At 41.9% G+C, this 19417-nt stretch overlaps 1 protein-coding gene across 1 annotated transcript in view; it reads left to right on the top strand.

Moving 5' to 3' along the window:
* Positions 1 to 19417, top strand: part of LOC132401348 (dynein axonemal heavy chain 8-like) — an 895336-nt gene that overhangs the window by 826820 nt on the left and 49099 nt on the right. The window contains exons 84-85 of the mRNA XM_059983478.1: positions 3040 to 3113; positions 14949 to 15101. Of these exons, the coding sequence (XP_059839461.1) occupies positions 3040 to 3113; positions 14949 to 15101 (227 nt within the window). The remainder of the gene's footprint in view (positions 1 to 3039; positions 3114 to 14948; positions 15102 to 19417) is intronic.

Here is a 19417-nt window from a genome sequence, read left to right on the forward strand (position 1 = left end):
CGCTCTTGTCCTAGACTTCCCACCATGGGAAACATCCCTTCCACATCTACCATGTCTAGACCTTTCAATATTCAAAAAGTTTCAATGAAATCCCCCCTCATCCTTCTAAATTCCATCAAATACAGGCCAGAGCTACCGAACGTTCTTCATATGATAACCCTTTCATTCCCAGAATCATCCTTGTGAACCTCCTTTGAACCCTCTCCAATACCAGCACATCTTTTCTTAAACTGTTCACAATACTCAAGGTGTGGCCTCACCAGTGCATTATAAAGCCTTAGCATCACATCACTGCTCTTGTATTCTAGACCTCTTGAAATGAATGCTAACATTTCATTTGCTTTCCTCACCACTGACTCTACCTGCAAGTTAACCTTTAGGGTGCTCTGCACAAGGACTCTCAAGTCCCTTTGCATCTCAGATTTTTGGATTTTCTCCCCGTTTAGAAAATAGACTGCACCTTTATTCCATCTACCAATGTGAATGACCATGCATTTCCTGTCATTGTATTTCAATTGCTACTTTCCTGCCTACTCTCCTAATCTGTCTCAAGTCCTTCAGCAGCCTACCTGAACACTACTTGCCCCTCCACTAATCTTCATTTCATCTGCAAACTTGGCAACAAAACCATCTATTCCATTATCTAATTCATTGATACACAGCATAAAAAGAAGTGGTCCCAACACCCACCCATGCAGAACACCACTAGTCACTGGCAAAAAGCAAGGATCCTTTTATTCCCATTTGCTGCCTCCTACCAATCACCCAGTGGTCCCCAACCACCAGGCCACAAAGCATGTGAGGAAACTATATGATTTGGCGAAATGAAACGATACGAGTCAGATGCACCTTTCCTCATTCCCTGTCATGCCCATTGTTGAACCTGAATGCACGCAAGGTCAGTCGCCTAAATGCAGTGATACCCTTGTGCCAGGTATCACTGGTTGGCTTTGGGTAACCGGCCACCTCGTGCCTGGGGCATGCCTCCTGGTTGGCCTGGAGCATGGACAGATGGGCACTGCCTCTAAACCTGTTTAGCACACCAAATGTTCATGGGGAACCCAGTGCTAAAATATTTGCTGATGACCTAATTCGGGTTCAGGGTTTTGTAAGTAGCAGAGCAGCTACCTCGCTGTGATCTACTGAAAGTCATTCCGAGCCAAACCTTTGTCAGCCAATAGATCCTACCTACCTATAAGGAGGGCAGGCAGGCACCCTGTCACACTCCTTGCTCAGTCGGACGCTCTCTCCGGACTGCGACTGCTGTGGCCATGGTACGGGGACATCAATCTCCACCTTGTCCTCTCACTGGTGCGTTGCAATAATTTTATATGTTCATACAAGGAAAATATGCGCTGTGTGTTTGATATTAAATTTGTTAGATAACCCCTTTTAGAAATGAAATTGAGTGTATTAGCCATTTATAAGTGACTTATTGCCTATATTCCAGTCGTGATTAACACCCACACCACCCATCCCCCCCCCCACCCCAGTCAGCCAGTCCGCAAGAATATTGTCAATATTAAACCAGTCCGTGGTGCGGAAAAAATTGGTGACCCCTGCTCTAACCATCACAGTAATTTTCCTGTAAAACCATGTGCTCTTAATTTGGTAGGCAGTCTCACATGTGTCATCTTGTCAAAGGCCTTCTGAAAGTCCAAATATACAATATCCACTACATCACCTTTATCTAACCTCAAAGAAGTCCAACAGGTTTGTCAAGCAAGATCTTCCCTTAAGGAAGCCATACGGACTTTGTACCATCTTGTCCTGTGTCACCAAGTACTCCATCACATCATCCTTAACAATTGACACCAACATCTTCCCAACCACTGAGGTCAGGCTAACTGGTCTATAATTTCCTTTCTGTTGCCTTCCTTCTTTCTTAAAGAGTGGAATAATGTTTGCAATTTTCCAGTCCTTTGGCACCATGCCAGAGTCCAATGGTTTTTAAAGATCATTACTAATGCTTCCACAATCTGTACCACTACCTCTTTCAGAACTCTAGGGTGTAATTCATCTGGTCCTGGTGACTTATGTACCTTTAGGTCTTTCTTGATAGTTTATGGCAAGTCTCTTCTGCTTCACTCTTCTGCCTGTCTAGTATTTTTCCTCTTCCCTTTCAGCAATATAACACTTCTTCCCTTGATCTGCCTTTATCTTTTGTTTTTATTGAGAACAATTAATCAAAGGCCAAGTCACACGAGCCAGACTATAAAAAGGGTAAGCTGGTTGTCCACCCCCAGAGTCAGCTAAACTTCCAGAGCCTCTTCCAGTATGAGCGAAAAGGATAGGTAAATTAAACCACTATGTGAATTTGGATGGATATTTTGAATCTGCAAGGCTTACTTACATCTTTTTAAATTCCTTAGAGTTTCTTCAATTGGAGTAAATAGGGTACAATTAATCCAACCCAGAATCCTTCACCTTGTGATTGGCATGTTTTTTTTTAATTCACCTCCACAGCCTGAAATTTGAATGGGAAAATAGTGAAAGATTTGAAATGCCCAACCTTGCTCCACCTGCTTTGAATGGTCATTATGACAAAGTCACAGAAGATACAGATGGAAACAGGACCACACCAAATGCCAATCACTCATTTATGCTATTCCTGCACTAATCCAATTTTATTTTCCCCTCATTCTCAGCAATTTCCCCATATCTACCACTCACCTACACACTCAAGGCAATTTCCACTAGCTCATTAGCTTATCAACCTACATGCCTTTGAGATATGGGATGAATCTGGAGCAATAGTAGGAAACACACATGATTACAGAGAAAATGTGAATATTCCACTCAAGCAGCATCTGAAGGTTAGATCAAACACTCTGGCACTGAAAGGTATATCTCTACCAGCTGTGCCGCCCATAATATTCTTATAAAATGAGATTGGACATCTTACTTGGCATTCTTTAAATCTCATGCATCTTGCACAGTGAAGGTAAGCAATCAATTTAAGCCATAACCGCTTTAATATTTAATGTAGTGAACTGCAGTTGATACTTATGTGAAGAGTAAATAATACGATTTCTATAGATTGTCGGGCAATATCCATGGGTCAGGGACAAGAAGTTCATGCCAGAAAGCTGGTGGCAATGTCCATGCAACAGGTCAGTAAACAAAAAAAAAAATCTATGAATAGTATGAAATCAAAAATAAATTTCATACCATGTCAGCAATTTTCATTTTCAGGATTCCAAAGATTATCATGAACTTTATATCCTTAAATTATCCCAGCATTCTCATTAATCAAAACAGTGTGGTAATTTTTGATTGTCTTGTTACTGGAAGGCCTCTCCAAATGCAGTATGAAGTCAGAACTTAGCAGGTCCATTTCTGTGGTATTGGCTCAAACACCGAGTCACTATTTTTATTAATACTATAGATGGCAATTGTTTCCAATTTTTGTTGTGAATCAAGTGCATATTTTTAATGTAGCTTCTATTACAAAGTCAGTATGGCAGTGGTAGCTAATTACATGATTTTTGATTTAATGAGAACCATGTCAAATGCAACAATCTAGTGGCAACTTATTTAGCATTCACAGGATATATGATCCACCTTTGCTCATACTGTCCTATTTAAAGTATCCTGAGTGACATGCAGTTTTGTTGGGGAGTTTACATTAATATCCAGACCTTTGTTTGCTGCAGTTTAAACTTACATGGCAACATTGAAACTACATGATAAAGTCAAATCTTCCAATAGAACACCTGATGGCTTTTGCCTGTGCTGTATTGGAATGGAAATGCTGGTCATCAGACTTTGCATTCAAATTGAGGTGTAGAAGATCCAGGCTTTAACTATGCATTTTAGGAATTGTATTTCCCCAACCCCTGTCTGCACATTCCAGGTAAAGTTTCAGTTTGGTCTATCAGCTGTTAGATTGTCACAAACATGGAGAATTTTATGTTCATTTCAAAAATATGAAAGGTGGAGGGCTGGATTAATAGAGAGAAAGAGACAACAATAGGTGCCTGCTTGTGTCATTTGTATCTTTTATGTAAAAAGAGGTATTGTGATGGTGGGCCAATGAGGATTTTAGAAGACATAATTATCAAAAATTATCTATCACTGTTCTAGTATTTATCAGCACACTTTTCTTAACCTACCTGTGTAATTAATCATGAGCTACTCCCTCCCATGACAGCCCTCCACCTCTCCAACCACCAATTGCATTTTCTTGAATAGTGTCTGATAATAGACAATAGGTGCAGAAGTAGACCATTTGGCCCTTCGAGCCTGCACCGCCATTTTGAGATCATGGCTGATCAACTACTATCAATACCCAGTTCCTGCCTTGTCCCCATATCCCTTGATTCCCCTATCCATAAGATACCTATCTAGCTCCTTCTTGAAAGCATCCAGAGAATTGGCCTCCACTACCTTCTGAGGCAGTGCATTCCAGACCCCCACAACTCTCTGGGAGAAGAAGTTTTTCCTTAACTCTGTCCTAAATGACCTACCCCTTATTCTCAAACTATGCCCTCTGGTACTGGACTCTCCCAGCATCTGGAACATAATTCCTGCCTCTACCTTGTCCAATCCCTTAATAATCTTGTATGTTTCAATCAGATCCCCTCTCAATCTCCTTAATTCCAGCATGTACAAGCCCAGTCTCTCTAACCCCTCTGTGCAAGACAGTCCAGACACCCCAGGACTTTGATCAGCAGTGTGAACCTTGGAGTGCTGGTAAACATGTATGTATGCAGGGCACATGAAGCTTAAATGGGGGTCCTTATTGATAGAGATATGTAGTTTGGATTGATTCTTGGGTTTTGATGCAGAGCTCTTTATGCTAATCTATCTAGCTGTGTTGGACAGTCAGGATACTTACTCTCTGCGCTGTTCCTGTATTTCATCAAAGTTCTCAAACCCTTGAAATGATTTTCAGCAGTTTTAATCACTGTCAGCAGTGCTTCGGTGTTACAAGCGATCATTAAACTGCACACTTAGATGAACATGAATGTAACGGAAAAGTGTTTAGCATTGCTGGATGCTATAATCATAATAAAGTGAGCACATAGATTATATCTGTGATCCCTATTGTGCACACTTCCTGTACAATCCACTTTCTTCATACGTGTACTCTTAATTTAAATACCATCTAAAATATCCTCAGCATAATGTAGCAATATAATTCTTCCGCCCTTTTTTAAAAAAACATGTAGGTCTTTGATATTCTACCATATAGCACATTCATATGTATTATACGCCATCAAGAACCCAGTTATGTTCCTTGTTTGTCATGAAATATTTCAGAATTTTGTTTTGTGTCAATTACATATGTGGAGAGCAAGAACAACAATGGAGAGTAGGATTAAATATTTTCACTGAGTCATGGTAGCCACTGTACACACTGGACAACTTAATTTGGGAGCTAGAAGCTGGGCTCTCAGAGATGAAAACATGCACACTCAAAGGCCCCTGCGAATAGAGGGAGCCATCGGTGCATAGGAGACCCAATCTACTCACAGCATGATCACTCAGATCACATGCATACTTGCCACATTCTCAAAATGATCCAATATGGTTCAGGGTCTACCATGGGCATGATGCACACTCAGGTTATCAGCTAACATAGCAAGGTCAAAAGATCTGCTGTACACATTTTGACTTCAAATATGCAACCAGAACTGTGTACAGTATTCAAGCTGTGTCCAAGTCAATATTTATAAAGTTGTACCACAACTCAGCTGCTTTTATATTCTATTCCTGGCTAATTCAAGCCTTCTTTACTGCCTTATAAGACCATAAGATATAGGAGCAGAATAAGGTAGTTTGACCCATCAAGTCAGCTCCTCTCAGTCCCAATCTCCTGCCTTCTCCCCATATATCTTCAAATCCTGACCAGTCAAGAATCTATCACCCTCTACCTTGAATATACATAAGACTTGGCCACAGCTACCTGTGGCAAAGAATTGCATAGGTTCACCATTCTCTGGCTAAATAAATTCCTCCTCATCTAACTTCTAAAAGGACACTCCTCTATTCGGAGGCTCTCCCACCAAAGGAAACATCCTTTTCACATCCATGCTGTCAAGCCCTTTCACCATTCAATAGGTTTCTATGACATCACTTCTCATTTTTCTGGATTCTAGTGAATACAGGTCCAAAGCCATAAAACACTCTTCATATGACAAGCATTTCAATCCTGGAATCATTTTTGCAAATCTCCTTTGAACCTCTCTAGTTTCAGCAAATCCTTTTTCAGATAAGGGGCCCAAACCTGCTCACAATACTTCAAGTAAGGCCTCACCAGTACTTTATAAAGTTTCAATATTACATCCTTACTTTTATATTCCAGTCCTCTTGTAATGAATGCTAACATTGTATTTGCCTTCCTCACCAGATTCAACATGCAAATTAACTTTAAGGGATCATGCACAAGGTCTCCCAAGTCCCCTTGTACCTCAGTTTTTTGTATTTTCTTTCCATTTAGAAAATAATCAACCCTTTCATTTCTTCTACCAAAGTGCATGACCATACAATTCCCTGACAGTATACCATTTCTTGGCCCATTCTCCTTATCTGTCCTTCTGTAGACTACTTCCTCAAAGCTACCTGCCCCTCCGCCTATCTTTGAATTGTCTGCAAACTTTTCCAACAAAGCCATCAATTCCATCATCCAAATCATTGACAAATAACACAAAAAGGATCAGTCCCAACACAGACTCCTATGGAACACCACTAGTCACCAGCAGTCAGCCAGCAAAGGCTCCTTTTATTCCCACACTTTTCCTCCTGCCAATCAGCCACTGCTTTATCCATGCTAGAATCTTCCTGTAATACCATGAGCTCGTAGCTTGTTAAGCAGCCTTGTGTTACACTTTGTCAAAGGCCTTCTGAAAATCCAAGTACACACCATACACTAATTTTCCTTTGTCTATTCTGCTTCTTATTCCATAGAACCATAAAACATTACAGCACAGAAACAGGCTTTTTGGCCCTTCTTGGCTGTGCCGAACCATTTGTCTGCCTCGTCCCACTGACCTGCACCTGGCCCATATTTCTCCATACACCTCTCATCCACGTACCTGTCCAAGTTTTTCTTCAATGTTAAAAGTGAGCCCGTATTTACAACTTGATCTGGCAGCTCATTCCACACTCTCACCACTCTGTGTGAAGCCGCCCCCCCCCCCCCAATGTTCCCTTTAAACTTTTCCCCCTTTACTCTTAACCCATGTCCTGTTTTTTTTCTCCCCTAGCCTCAGTGGAAAAAGCCTGTTTGCGTTCACTCTATCTATACCCATCATAATTTTATATACCTCTATCAAGTCTCCCCTCATTATTCTACACTCCAGGGAATAAAGTCCTAACCTATTCAACCTTTCTCTGTAACTCAGTTTCTCAAGTCCCGGCAACATCCTTGTAAACCTTCTCTGCACTCTTTCAACCTTATTAATATCCTTCCTGTAATTCGATGACCAAAACTGTACACAATACTCCAAATTCGGCCTCGCCAATGCCTTATACAACCTCACCATAACATTCCAACTCTTCTACTCAATACTTTGATTTATAAAGGCCAATGTACCAAAAGCTCTCTTTATGACCCTATCTACCTGTGATGCCACTTTCAGGGAATTTTGTATCTGTATTCCTAGATCCCTCTGTTCTACTGCACTCCTCAGTGCCCTACCATTTACCTTGTATGTTCTACCTTGGTTTCTCCTTCCAAAGTGCAATACCTCACACTTGTCTGTATTAAACTCCCATCTGCCATTTTTCACCCCATTTTTTCAGCTGGTCCAGATCCCTCTGCAAGCTTTAAAAACCTTCCTCACTGTCCACCACACCTCCAATCTTTGTATCATCAGCAAATTTGCTGATCCAATCTACCACATTATCATCCAGATCATTGATATAGATGACAAATAACAATGGACCCAGCACTGACCCCTGTGGCACACCACTAGTCACAGGCCTCCACTCAGAGAAGCAATCCTCCACTACCACTCTCCGGCTTCTCCCATTCAGCCAATGTCTAATCCAATTTACTACCTCACCATGTATATCTAGCGACTGAATCTTCCTAACCTGCGGGACCTTGTCAAAGGCCCTACTGAAGTCCATGTAGACTTCATCCACTTTCCTGGTAACCTCCTTGAAAAACTCTAATAGATTGGTTAAACTTGACCTACCACACACAAAGCTGTGTTGACTCTCCGTAATAAGTCCCTGTCTATCCAAATACCTGTAGATCCTATCTCTTAGTACTCCTTCCAATAATTTACCTACTACAGATGTCAAATTTACCAGCCTATAATTTCCCAGATTACTTTTTGTGCCTTTTTTAAAAAAGTGGAACAACATGAGCTATCCTCCAATCCTCCGGCACCTCACCCGTAGATACTGACATTTTAAATATATCTGCAAGGGCCCCTGCAATTTCAACACTAGTCTCCTTCAAGGTCTGAGGAAATACCCTCTTTAGATCCTTTCTCATTTCTTCAAATTTGGCCTATTTCCAATTTAGAACCTCAACCCAGGGACCAGATCTATCTTTATCCATGATTAAGTTGAAACTAATGTTGTTATAATCACTGGAATCAAAGTGCTCCCCTACTCACACTTCCATCACCTGTTCTAACTCATTTCCTAATAGAAGATCTAATATTTCATCCTCTCTCATCAGTACCTCTATATATTGATTTAGAAACTTTCCTGAACACATTTTACAAACTCTAACCCATCTAGACTTTAACAGTATGGGAGTCCCAATCAATATGCAGAAAATTAAAATCCCCTACTATCACAACTTTGTTTCCTGCAGTTGTCTGCTATCTCTGCAGATTTGCTCCTCCAATTCTCACTGACTATTGGGTGGTCTATACCTTTCCTTTTTCTCAGCTCCACCCATATGGCCTCTGTAGACAAGCCCCTTAATCTGTCCTACCTAAGCACTGCTGTAACATTTTCCCTGACTAGCAATGCCAGCACCCCACCCTGCAGTCCACTGCCTCTATAACATCGGAACCCTGGAACATTAAGCTGCCAGTCCTGCCCCTCCTGTAGCCAAGTTTCACTAATGGCTACAATGTCATAATTCCTTGTGTCAATCCACACCCTCAGCTCATCAGCCTTCCCCACAATACTCTTCGCATTGAAATAGACACATCTCAGAAGATGTTTATTACCACCGCACACAACACTATTTGTGACTTTGCATGAAACTTTATCATTTGTTTTCACCCCTGCTCCACTATCTACTCTGTCACTTTGGTTCCCATAACCCTGCAAATCTAGTTTAAACCCCCCCCCCCCAATAGCACTAACAAACCTCCCTGCAAGGATATTGGTCCCCCTGTAGTTCAGGTGTAACCCGTCTCTCTTGTACAGGTCCCACCTGCCCCAGAAGAGGTCCCAATGATCCTGAAATCTGAAACCCTGCCCCATACACCAGTTCCTGAGCCATGTGCTCATCCTCCAGAGCATCCTATTCTTCCCCTCACTGGCACGTGGCACAGGTAGCAATCCTGAGGTTACCACCCTCGAGGTCCTGCTTTTTAACTTCCTACCAAGCTCTCTATACTCACTCTTCAGGACCTCCTCACTCTTTCTTCCTATGTCATTGGTACCGATGTGTACCATGACATCTGGCTGCTCACTCTCCCATTTCAGAATGCTGTGCAGGTGATCAGAGACATCTCTGATCCTGGCACCCAGGAGGCAACAAACCATCCGAAAGTCTCTGTCACAACCACAGAACCTCCGGTCTGTACCTCTAACTATCGAGTCCCCTATCACTACCACTCTCCTCATCTTCCTCCCCCACTTCTGCACTACAGAACCAGACTCAGTGCCAGAGATCCGGCTTCCACAGCTTGTCCCAGGTAAGTCACACCCCCAACGGTATTCAAATCGGTATACTTGTTGAGGGGTATGGCCACAGGGGAGCCCTGCTCTGCCTGCCCTTTCCCCTTTCCTCGCCTGACGGTAAACCAATTACCTGTGTGCTGCTCCTTTTGGCGACACTGCCTCCCTGTAGCTACTATCTATAAACACCTCATTCTCCCGAATGATCCAGAAGTCATCCAGCTCCTTCTCCAGTTCCCTAACGCGGTTTGTTAAGAGCTGCAGCTGGATATACTTCTTGCAGGTGTCATCAGGGACACCAGAGGTCTCCCTGACTTCCCACATCCTGCAAGAGGAGCATTCCAACATCCTGCCTGGCATTCCTGCAAAAATTACAACAGATTTGTCAGGCAAGATTTTCCCTTGAAGAAACCATGCTGACTATGGCCTGTATACAGTCCTGATGAAAGGTCTCAGCCTGAAACGTTGACTGTTCATTTCCACGGATGCTCCCCAACCTGCCGAGTTCCTCCAGCACGTTGTGTGTGTGGTTTATATTATCATGTGCCTCCAAGTACCCTGAGACCGCATCCTTAAAAATCGACTCCAGCATCTCCCCAACCAATGAGGTCAGATTAACTGGCCTATAGTGGCCTTTCTTCTGCTTCTGTCCCTTCTGGAAGAGTGGAGTGACATCTGCAATTTTTTTTAGTCTTCCAGTACCAATCCAGAATCTAGTGATTCTTGAGAGATCATTATTAATGCCTCCATGATCTCTTCAGCCACCTCTTTCAGAACTCAGGTGTGTAAACCATCTGGTCCAGGTGACTTATCTACCTTCAACCTTCCAGTTTCCCAAGAACCTTTTCTCTAGTTTCAGACACCTTATGCCCCTGACACCTGGAACTTCCACCATACTGCTAGGATCTTCAACAGTGAAGACTGATACAAAACACTTATTCAGTTCACCACCATTTCCTTGACCCCATTACTACCTCTCCAACATTGTTTTCCAGCAGTCTGTCCACTATTGCCTGTCTTGTGCTTTATGTAGCTTAAGAAACTTTTGATATCCTCTTTAATATTAACAAGATAACAATGGAATATGAAAATAAGCTAGCCAATAATGACTTTTTATTTAGTTGTCTTCTGTTGGTATCCTCTCACTTTCCACTAATTTTTGCCCTATTACATGCCCTCTTTGGCTTTTATGTTGGCTTCACCACAATCGTGTCATTTTTCCTTTAGCATATTTCTTCCTGTTTGGGATGTACATATCCTGTGCCTTCCGAAAGGCTTCCAGAAATTCCAGCCATTGTTGCTTTGCTGTCATACCTGCCAATGTTCTTTTCCAATCAATTCTGGCTAACTCCTCTCTCATGCCTCTAATTCCTTTTATTCTACTGTAATACTGATATGTCTGACTTCAGCTTCTCTTCTCAATTTTCAGGGTGAATTTGATCATATTATCATCACTTGCCCCCAAGAATTCATTTACCTTAAGCTCTCTAATCAATTCTGGTTCATTGTGCAACAAATCCAGAATAGTTGATCCTCAATTGGGCTCAACCACGAGCTGTTTTAAAAAGGCATCTTGTAGGAACTCTAGAAACTCCCCCTCCTGTTATCCAGCGCCAACCTGATTTTCCCAATCTACCTGCATATTGAAGTACCCCATGACTATTGTAACATTGCCCTTTTGGCATGCTTTTTCCATCTCCCATTGTAACTTGTAGACCACATCCTTACAACTGTTCTCAGTCTGCATTCATCTTCCGACAGGCTCTTTTTACCCCTGCAGTTCCTTAGCTTTATCCACAATTATTCTACACCTTCTGACCCTATGTCACCGTTTTCTCATGATTTGATTTCATTTTTTTTAAACCAACAGAGCAACGGCAGCCTTCTGCCTTCCTGCTTATTCTTTCAATACAATGTGTATTCATGGACATTAAGCTCCCAGCTGTAATCTTCCAGCCATGAATCAGAGATGCCTACATCATACCTGCCAATCTGCAACTGTGCTGCAAGTTCATCTCCCTTATTCTGTATACTGCACTCATTCAAATACAACACCTTCAGTCCTATATTCACCCTTTACAATTTTGTCCACCTTTTACATTGCAACTCTTCCTGTTGACTGCAATTTCCCCATATCAGCCTCTCCTCACTATGCATTGCCTCCATTTGTAAACCAGCTACCTCATCTTCAACACTATTACTTGCCTTTCCCACTTTACGTCTTGTATTGAAACAGGCAGCTTAGGACACCATCTGCACTAGCTCAACCTTTTGATTCTTAACTTTGTCTGAGGTCTTACCAACATTTACCTCCACAACTTCTCCTGTAACTATTCTGGCACTCTGGTTCTCATCCCCTTGCAACTCTCACCCACTATGCTACATTAACAAACCTTCCCACATGGATATTTGTCCACCTCCAAATCAGATGCAAACCATCCCTTCTGTACAGATCCCACCTTCCCTGGTAGAGAACGCAATGATCTAAAAATCTTATGCTCTGCCTCCTATGCCAACGCCTTAGCCATGTATTAAACTGTATAATTTGCCTAATTGAAGCCTCACCAGCATGTGGCATGGGTAGCAGTCCTGAGATCACAACCCTGGAGGTCTTGCCCTTTAGCTTAGCACCTAACCCCCTCTGCAGAACCTTGTCACTTGCCCTACCCATGTCATTGGTATCTGCTTAGACCACGACTTCTGGCTGTTCACCTTCCACTTAAAAATGCTGAGGACTCAATCGGAGATATCATCCTGAGGACCCTGGCATCCAGGAGGCAACATACTACCTTGGAATCTCATTCTCAACCACAGAACCTCCTGTCCATTCCCCTAACAAACAAATCCTCCATCACCACAGTGTGCTTCTTCTCTGCCCTTCCCTTCTGAGACTCAGGGCAGACTCAGTGCCAGAAATTCTTCTCTGTCAAGTCATCTCCCACCAACAGTATCCAACGTGATAAGCCTGTTGTTGAGGGGGTGGTCACAGTGGTTCTCTTCACTGGCTCCTTAACCCCTTTCCTGACTGTCACCCAGTTTCCTGGGTGCAACTACCTCTCTATACATCCTATCTTTCAGCCCTTCAGCCTCCCAAATGATCCAGAGTTCATCCGGTTCCAGCTCCAACTCCTTAATGTGGTTTGTTTGAAGCTGCAGCTGGAATCACCTCTCAGAGTTGTAGTCATCAGGGACACTGGAGGTCTCCCTGCCTTCCCACATCCCGTAGGAGAAGCATTTCACTATCCTGCTTGTCATCCCTACTGTTTCTAGCTGAGCAAATATAAAGCAGAGAATGAAAAAAACTTGACTTTCTTTCCTTTGCTTTCTGAGTGAAGCCTCTCTTCTGAGGATTCAAAGAGCTAAAGCCTCAAGATCACCATGCCGACTCTGTCCACTCAGACGATGGCCACTGCGCTTACCCCTGCCTTCCTTTAATTTGCATTTACTAATCCCATATGCCTATTGGTAAAGAACTATAATGCTGCAGCTACCTGCTACTGCTGCCTTTTATTCTCAGGCAGTGGACCTGATTAAAGTCCCCTCCTCTCCAGATTCCTGATGTCTGGATTGGCAACTAGTCAAAGCTCTATTACACTACCTGTGCGGCCACAGTCAGAGATCCTTGGACATATTCACCAATTTCTATACTTCCTATCAGTTAAAAAAAAACAATATTCTCCCATCACCTCCTACCTCTGTTAAAAGCATTTGTGGATCCATTTTGCCAACATGCATTACTATAGTACATTGAGACTACACTGTTCCCTACTCATAAAAAAAGCAGTGAACTTGACCGAATGTATTTTCCCCCTAAGAAAGCCATGCTAACCATTTTGATTAATCCCTATTTTTTTTTAAAAAAAAACATGGACATGTTATAGCTGAAATATTGTGTGCAATCCTGCTTATTGTACTATAGGAAGGACATGACTACAGTGGAGATCATGCAAAGAAATTCACAGGATATTTTGCATGGAATGGAACATTTCATTTTTTAAGAGAGACAATTTCTATGTTTAAGAGGTATTTAAACAGATATGTAAATAGGCTATACATGGAAAGATATGTTCCTAGTGAAAACAAACAGGATTAGTGTAGACAGGCAGGTGACTTGGACGTGATGGGCTATAGGGCCCGATTCTGTGCGGTACAACTGACTGCAACTATGGGGCAGGATAGGCTGGGATTTTCTTGGATCAATGGAGGCATAGATAGGGTACAAAGTGAGAAACTGCTCTCCATGGTATAAAATTAAAAAGCATAGGTTTAAGGTGAGGAGTTACAAGTTTGGAGAGGATTTAAGGAAGGAATTTATCATCCAGAAACTGGTTGAGGTGGAATGTACTACTTGATAACAAGTATTCTCACTTTTAAGAATACTTGGTTGACCAATCAAATCAAAGCATAATGGGCTACAGTACAAATTCTGATAATTGAAATTAGTACAGGTACAGTAGATGCTTGATGTTGACACAGACATGGCACACCAAATGGCATTTCTGTGTTGCATGGCACTATTACTATGACAGCAGATTGGTTATGTTCCTTAGAATATTTTTGGTTAGGTTTCCTAATCTGACAAGCAATTATTTAAAAATCTGTGACAAAGCCCAAACAAACTCCTCACCACCCATCTTCTCATAATGCTGGTTGTCTGGATTCTGTTCTCTACACCGATGCTGTATGGGCTGTACTTTATAAAGTATTTCTGTCTTTATATCAGGTTTGCAGCATGTACAGCAGTTATTAACTTTTGTGAGACTCGGTCCAGGAAAATCCTTGAAGCTGCTGCAGCTCCACTCACTTTCCTGGAAGTTTGCAGAAAGCCCCGTTTCCGTCACTTCCAGGGATAAAATATCAGTCTGATAGGAGCTCCTCAGGGAAATTCCTAGCTTTATCTATTTCACTAAAAAAAAGTGGCTTCTCTCTTTATACAATATAACCCTTTCAAAACATCATTCACCAAATCAATTCATTCAAAACCATAACATTCTGCAGGTTTCAGCATAGTACTACATGCTCTTTTTTTCTAATCTTTATAGTCATTGAAGTGTTATGAGTGATCTACAGTAATTCCCAAAGTTTTCTCAGTCTGGATAAACTTACTTTTGTTTTACACACCACAGGGTGGATGGGTCTTGCTGCAAAACTGCCACTTGGGTCTGGAGTTTATGGATGAGCTCTTGGAGATTCTAAATACAAGCGAGAATGTGAATGAATCTTTCCGAGTATGGATCACCACTGAACCACATCCGAAGTTTCCCATTACACTGCTACAGGTTAGTAGCTGTACTGTTAACCAGCAGCAGGTTGGGGAGCAAGTAAAGTGAACTAGATTCACAGTTGCCTTAGATTGCTCTGAGATGTAACCTCTGGTTCAGAATGATTATGGAATTTGTTGAGCATTCAAGATACTTGTGTTACCTACAATCTACCAATGGAATACCAGTTAAGCCATAACTGTGGGATTACTTACAGGGCCAAGGGATGCATTGAGGTAGAGTCAAAGGGGTGTCCTTTCCCCAATTCTCATTTGCTCTCACAGGTCAATATAGGGATTATAGCAAATTATAGAATTCTAGGAATCTTTCTATTAACCTGGTACTTCCAACTTCAAGGTTTATCTTCCAAAGTGAATCATTTCACACTTTTCTGGATTAAACTCTATCTACCATTTCTCTGCCCAACTCTGCATCTTATCTATGTCCCTTTGTGGCATAAAGCTTCCACATCATCATCAGCCAACATATCTGCAAGCTTGCTAACCCGTCCTTCCATATCCAAGTCATTTACAAATATCAGAAAGAGTAGGGATCCCAGAACAGATCCCTGTGGAACAACACTAGTCTCCAACTTCCAGGTAAAATATGCTGTATCTATTACCATCTTGTATGCTGCAGGTAAGCCAATTCCAAATCTACACAGCCATGTTTCCATGGACTCCATGCCTCTTGAATTTCTGACCGTGCCTCAAGGAATTCAAGTAGGGTCATGAAACACAGCCTGTCCTTCACTAAACTATGTTGACTATCTCGCATAAGACTATGCTTCTCCAAATGCTTGCATATTCTGTCTCTAAGAATCTTCTCCAATAATATGCCCACCATTGATGTTTGGCTCTCCAGTCTGTAATTCCCAAGGTTATCCCTATTCCCTGTTTGAACAAAGGAACTACATGTGCCACCTTTCAATCATCTGGTACTACTCCTATGGCCAGTGATGACTCAAAAGTCACCACTAAAGTCTCAGCAATCTCTTCCCTCACTTCCCATAGTAATGTGGGGTGTATCTAGCCTGGCCCTGGGGACTTAACCGTCCCAATGTTTTTCCAAAAGCTCCAATCTTCCTTCTATTAACCTCAATATGATCCAGCACATTAGCTTGTTCTATGTTGACCTCTTCCCGGTAAACACTGACGCAATGTATTCATTAATGGCCTCCCCGTCTCCTCTTCCTCCAGATTCATTTCCTCTTTGCAGAGTTCACCAAGCTTGGCAATTAGCTTGCAGACATTTCATCACCAGTGGAGGTGGCATTCCCAGTGCGCAGTTGTTGGTGTTTCTTTCTGGGAGTGCTCGCATTTATATACGTCCCCGTTCAAATGCCTCATCCCGAGCTACCAAATTTCACCATCATTCTAAACACATTTCTCCCTTTAGTTTTATGTGATCCTCCCCTCAATCTAGTCATGTTCTGTTCCTCATATGTGTAGAACAGCTTGGGGTTTATCTTAATCCTTCTCACTCCCCTTCTCGAACCGCATGCTAACCAACCTTCACTTTTCTGCTGTGTATTTCCTTAAGAACATCTGTTCCCAATTTATGCTCCCAAGTTCCTGCCTATTACCATCATAATTTTCCCTTCCCCAAGTAATCACCTTTCCATATCGTCTGTTCCTATCTTTGTCCATAGCTTCATGTGTCTCCATGTGCTTAAGTTCAGGGAGTTGTAGTTACTGTCTCCAAAATGCTCTTGCATCAAGAGCTCTATAATCTAGTACTAGATCCAGTATGGCTTTGCCTTTTATTGGCCTATCCACATATTTTGTCAGGAATCCTTCCCAGACACACCTAATAAATTCTGCCTCATCTAACCTTTTGGACTAAGGAGGTGCCAGTCAATATTAGCAAGCTGAATTCACCTATGACATCAACCATGTTATATTTGCATCTTTGCAAAAGTCTGTTTAGTTACGTGCTTCTTATTGTCTCAGTGGCTATTGGGGTGCTATAGAACCCCAAATGCTCCCTTCCTATTTCTGACATCCACCAACAATCCCTCAATAGAATTTCCTTCTATGACATCCTCCCTTTCTGCAGCTATGATACTATCCCTGATTAGCAACACCACTCCAGTCTTCTTTAACCCCCTCCCCTATTCCTTTCAAAGCATCTAAACAACGAACATCAAGCAGCCATTCCTGCCTGTGACAACCAAGTTCCTGTATTAATCCATGCTCTCAGTTCACTTTTACTCTTAATAGTTCTCACATTAAAACAATTAAACCCATCCAACTGACTACGTTTATCCCCTATCATTACATCTACCTTTACCACAGCTGTTTCATCACTTGAACTAACACTATTGTTTCCATCCCTGTGCCAATCTTGTTTAAAACCACCCCATTAGCTCTAATAAATCTAACCAAAAGGACGTTGGCCCCCCTTTGAGTTTAGGTGGAACTTGTCCCTTTTTGTACATGTTATGTCTTCACCACAAGAGATCCCAATGATCCACAAATCTGAAACCTACACCAAAATCCTCAGCCACATATTTATCTAACATATAATCCTATTCTTACCCTCACTAGCATGTGCCACAGGCAACAATCCAGAGATTACTGCCCTTAAGGTTATCCTTTTTTGGATTCCTTCTTGACTGCCAATATTTACTCTTCAGGACCTACACATTTAAAAAAAAAGCAATGGCATTGGTATTGTTCTTTTCCACAACTTTTGACTGCTAACCCAACCCCATCAGAATGCTGTGGACTTCCCAAGAATATAAGTTTACTTCCATGTCAGATGTAAGCCATCTCATCTCTATACACCCACCATCCCTGGAAGAGAGCCTAAGGATGCAAAAACATGAAGCCCTCCCTCCTGCATCATCTCCTTAAACAATAAAACTGTTAAATGTGTTAAGCTATACTATCTTCCTATTTCTAGTCTACTAGCACATGGCACATACTCACAAGCCACAAGCCAATGGCATTCACAATCTCAAGCCTGTGAATGTCCTACTTGGTCCCCAAATGTTTTTTTTTCAAATCTCATACTCACAATCCACAAGCCCAAACAGGACACAAAAGATCTCCCAGACTTCCCACATTCTGCAAGAGAAACATACCATTGCTGTAGCTGTGCAATAAGAAAGAGACCTCAACTTACCCTTCAATTGCTTACTCCACCTCATCTCACTGAAACCTCTTGAACTAAAACCTCAAGGCCCCATTCTTACACCAAACCACTCCAATTGAGCTTGTTTTCTTCCTATTGGCATCTGCTGCCCAATTAGCCAATCACCAAGGCTTGGTCTTTTAACTCTTTCCTGCTCATGCTCCTGAAACTTACCAGCAACAAGACTTGTCTTTTAGGTGCTACCCACTGTCACTCCTGTAAAGTGAAACTCACCAACAATGAGAGTAATTCTTTATATCCTTCCCACTCTTGTTCCTGTGCAGTGTAGAACTCACCAGCATCAAAACTTGCTCTTTAACTCCTTCCTGCTCTCACCTTTGCTCCTATCTGCAAGAAATTTGAGCTCCATAAATTTTTAGACCTTAATCTTTAGGATTCAGCTATTCACAGAAATCTATAATTCTTAATCAAATTTAGTTTTTTTTCAAATAACTGTAGGACAGTCAAGATGAGTTCTTGAGTTGGATTCTCTTTTGTGATCTCAGGATACAGACAGGATAATGTTAGTGAATGAGACAAAATTGTCAGTGAAATACATCAACATTTCACCAGATCAACTTGGAACTTTGTCTCTTCTTGTCCTGTACCATTGCAACCAAATGTTGCTCAGCTCATAACATGGTAATCCTGGAGGGAACCACTACCTCCATTCATCATCTTTTCTCTCTTAACCCCACAAAATTGTAAATTCAATGTGCTTGTGCCTCCTCTGGACCTTGAAAGGCTTAACTTTGTAGCTTCAAGGTCAATGAAGGTAAGGCTGTAGATGTGGTCTACATGGACTTAAGTAAATCCATTGATAGGATTCCACATGGTAGGCTGCTATGGCAAGTTATGTTTCCTGGGATCCAGGGAGAGCTAGCTAATTGGAACACAACTGGCTTGATGTTTAGAAGCAGAGAATGATGATGGAAGGTTATTTTTTGGACTGGAGGCCCATGACAAGTGATATTCTCCAGGGTTCGGTGATAGGGCCTTTGCTATATGTCACGAACTGTACATCAATGATTTAGATGAGAATGTATGAAATGTGAGTAGCAAGTTTGAAGATGGCACTAAAATAGGTGGTGTCATTGTCAGTGAAGGTGTTAGGCAACTTGATCAGCTGTGTACGTGGGCTGAGGAATGGCAAATGGAGTTTAATTTGGATAAATGTATTTTGGGAAGACAAATCA

This window comes from Hypanus sabinus, chromosome 10 (genome assembly GCF_030144855.1).
Source record: "Hypanus sabinus isolate sHypSab1 chromosome 10, sHypSab1.hap1, whole genome shotgun sequence".
NCBI lineage: Eukaryota > Metazoa > Chordata > Chondrichthyes > Myliobatiformes > Dasyatidae > Hypanus > Hypanus sabinus.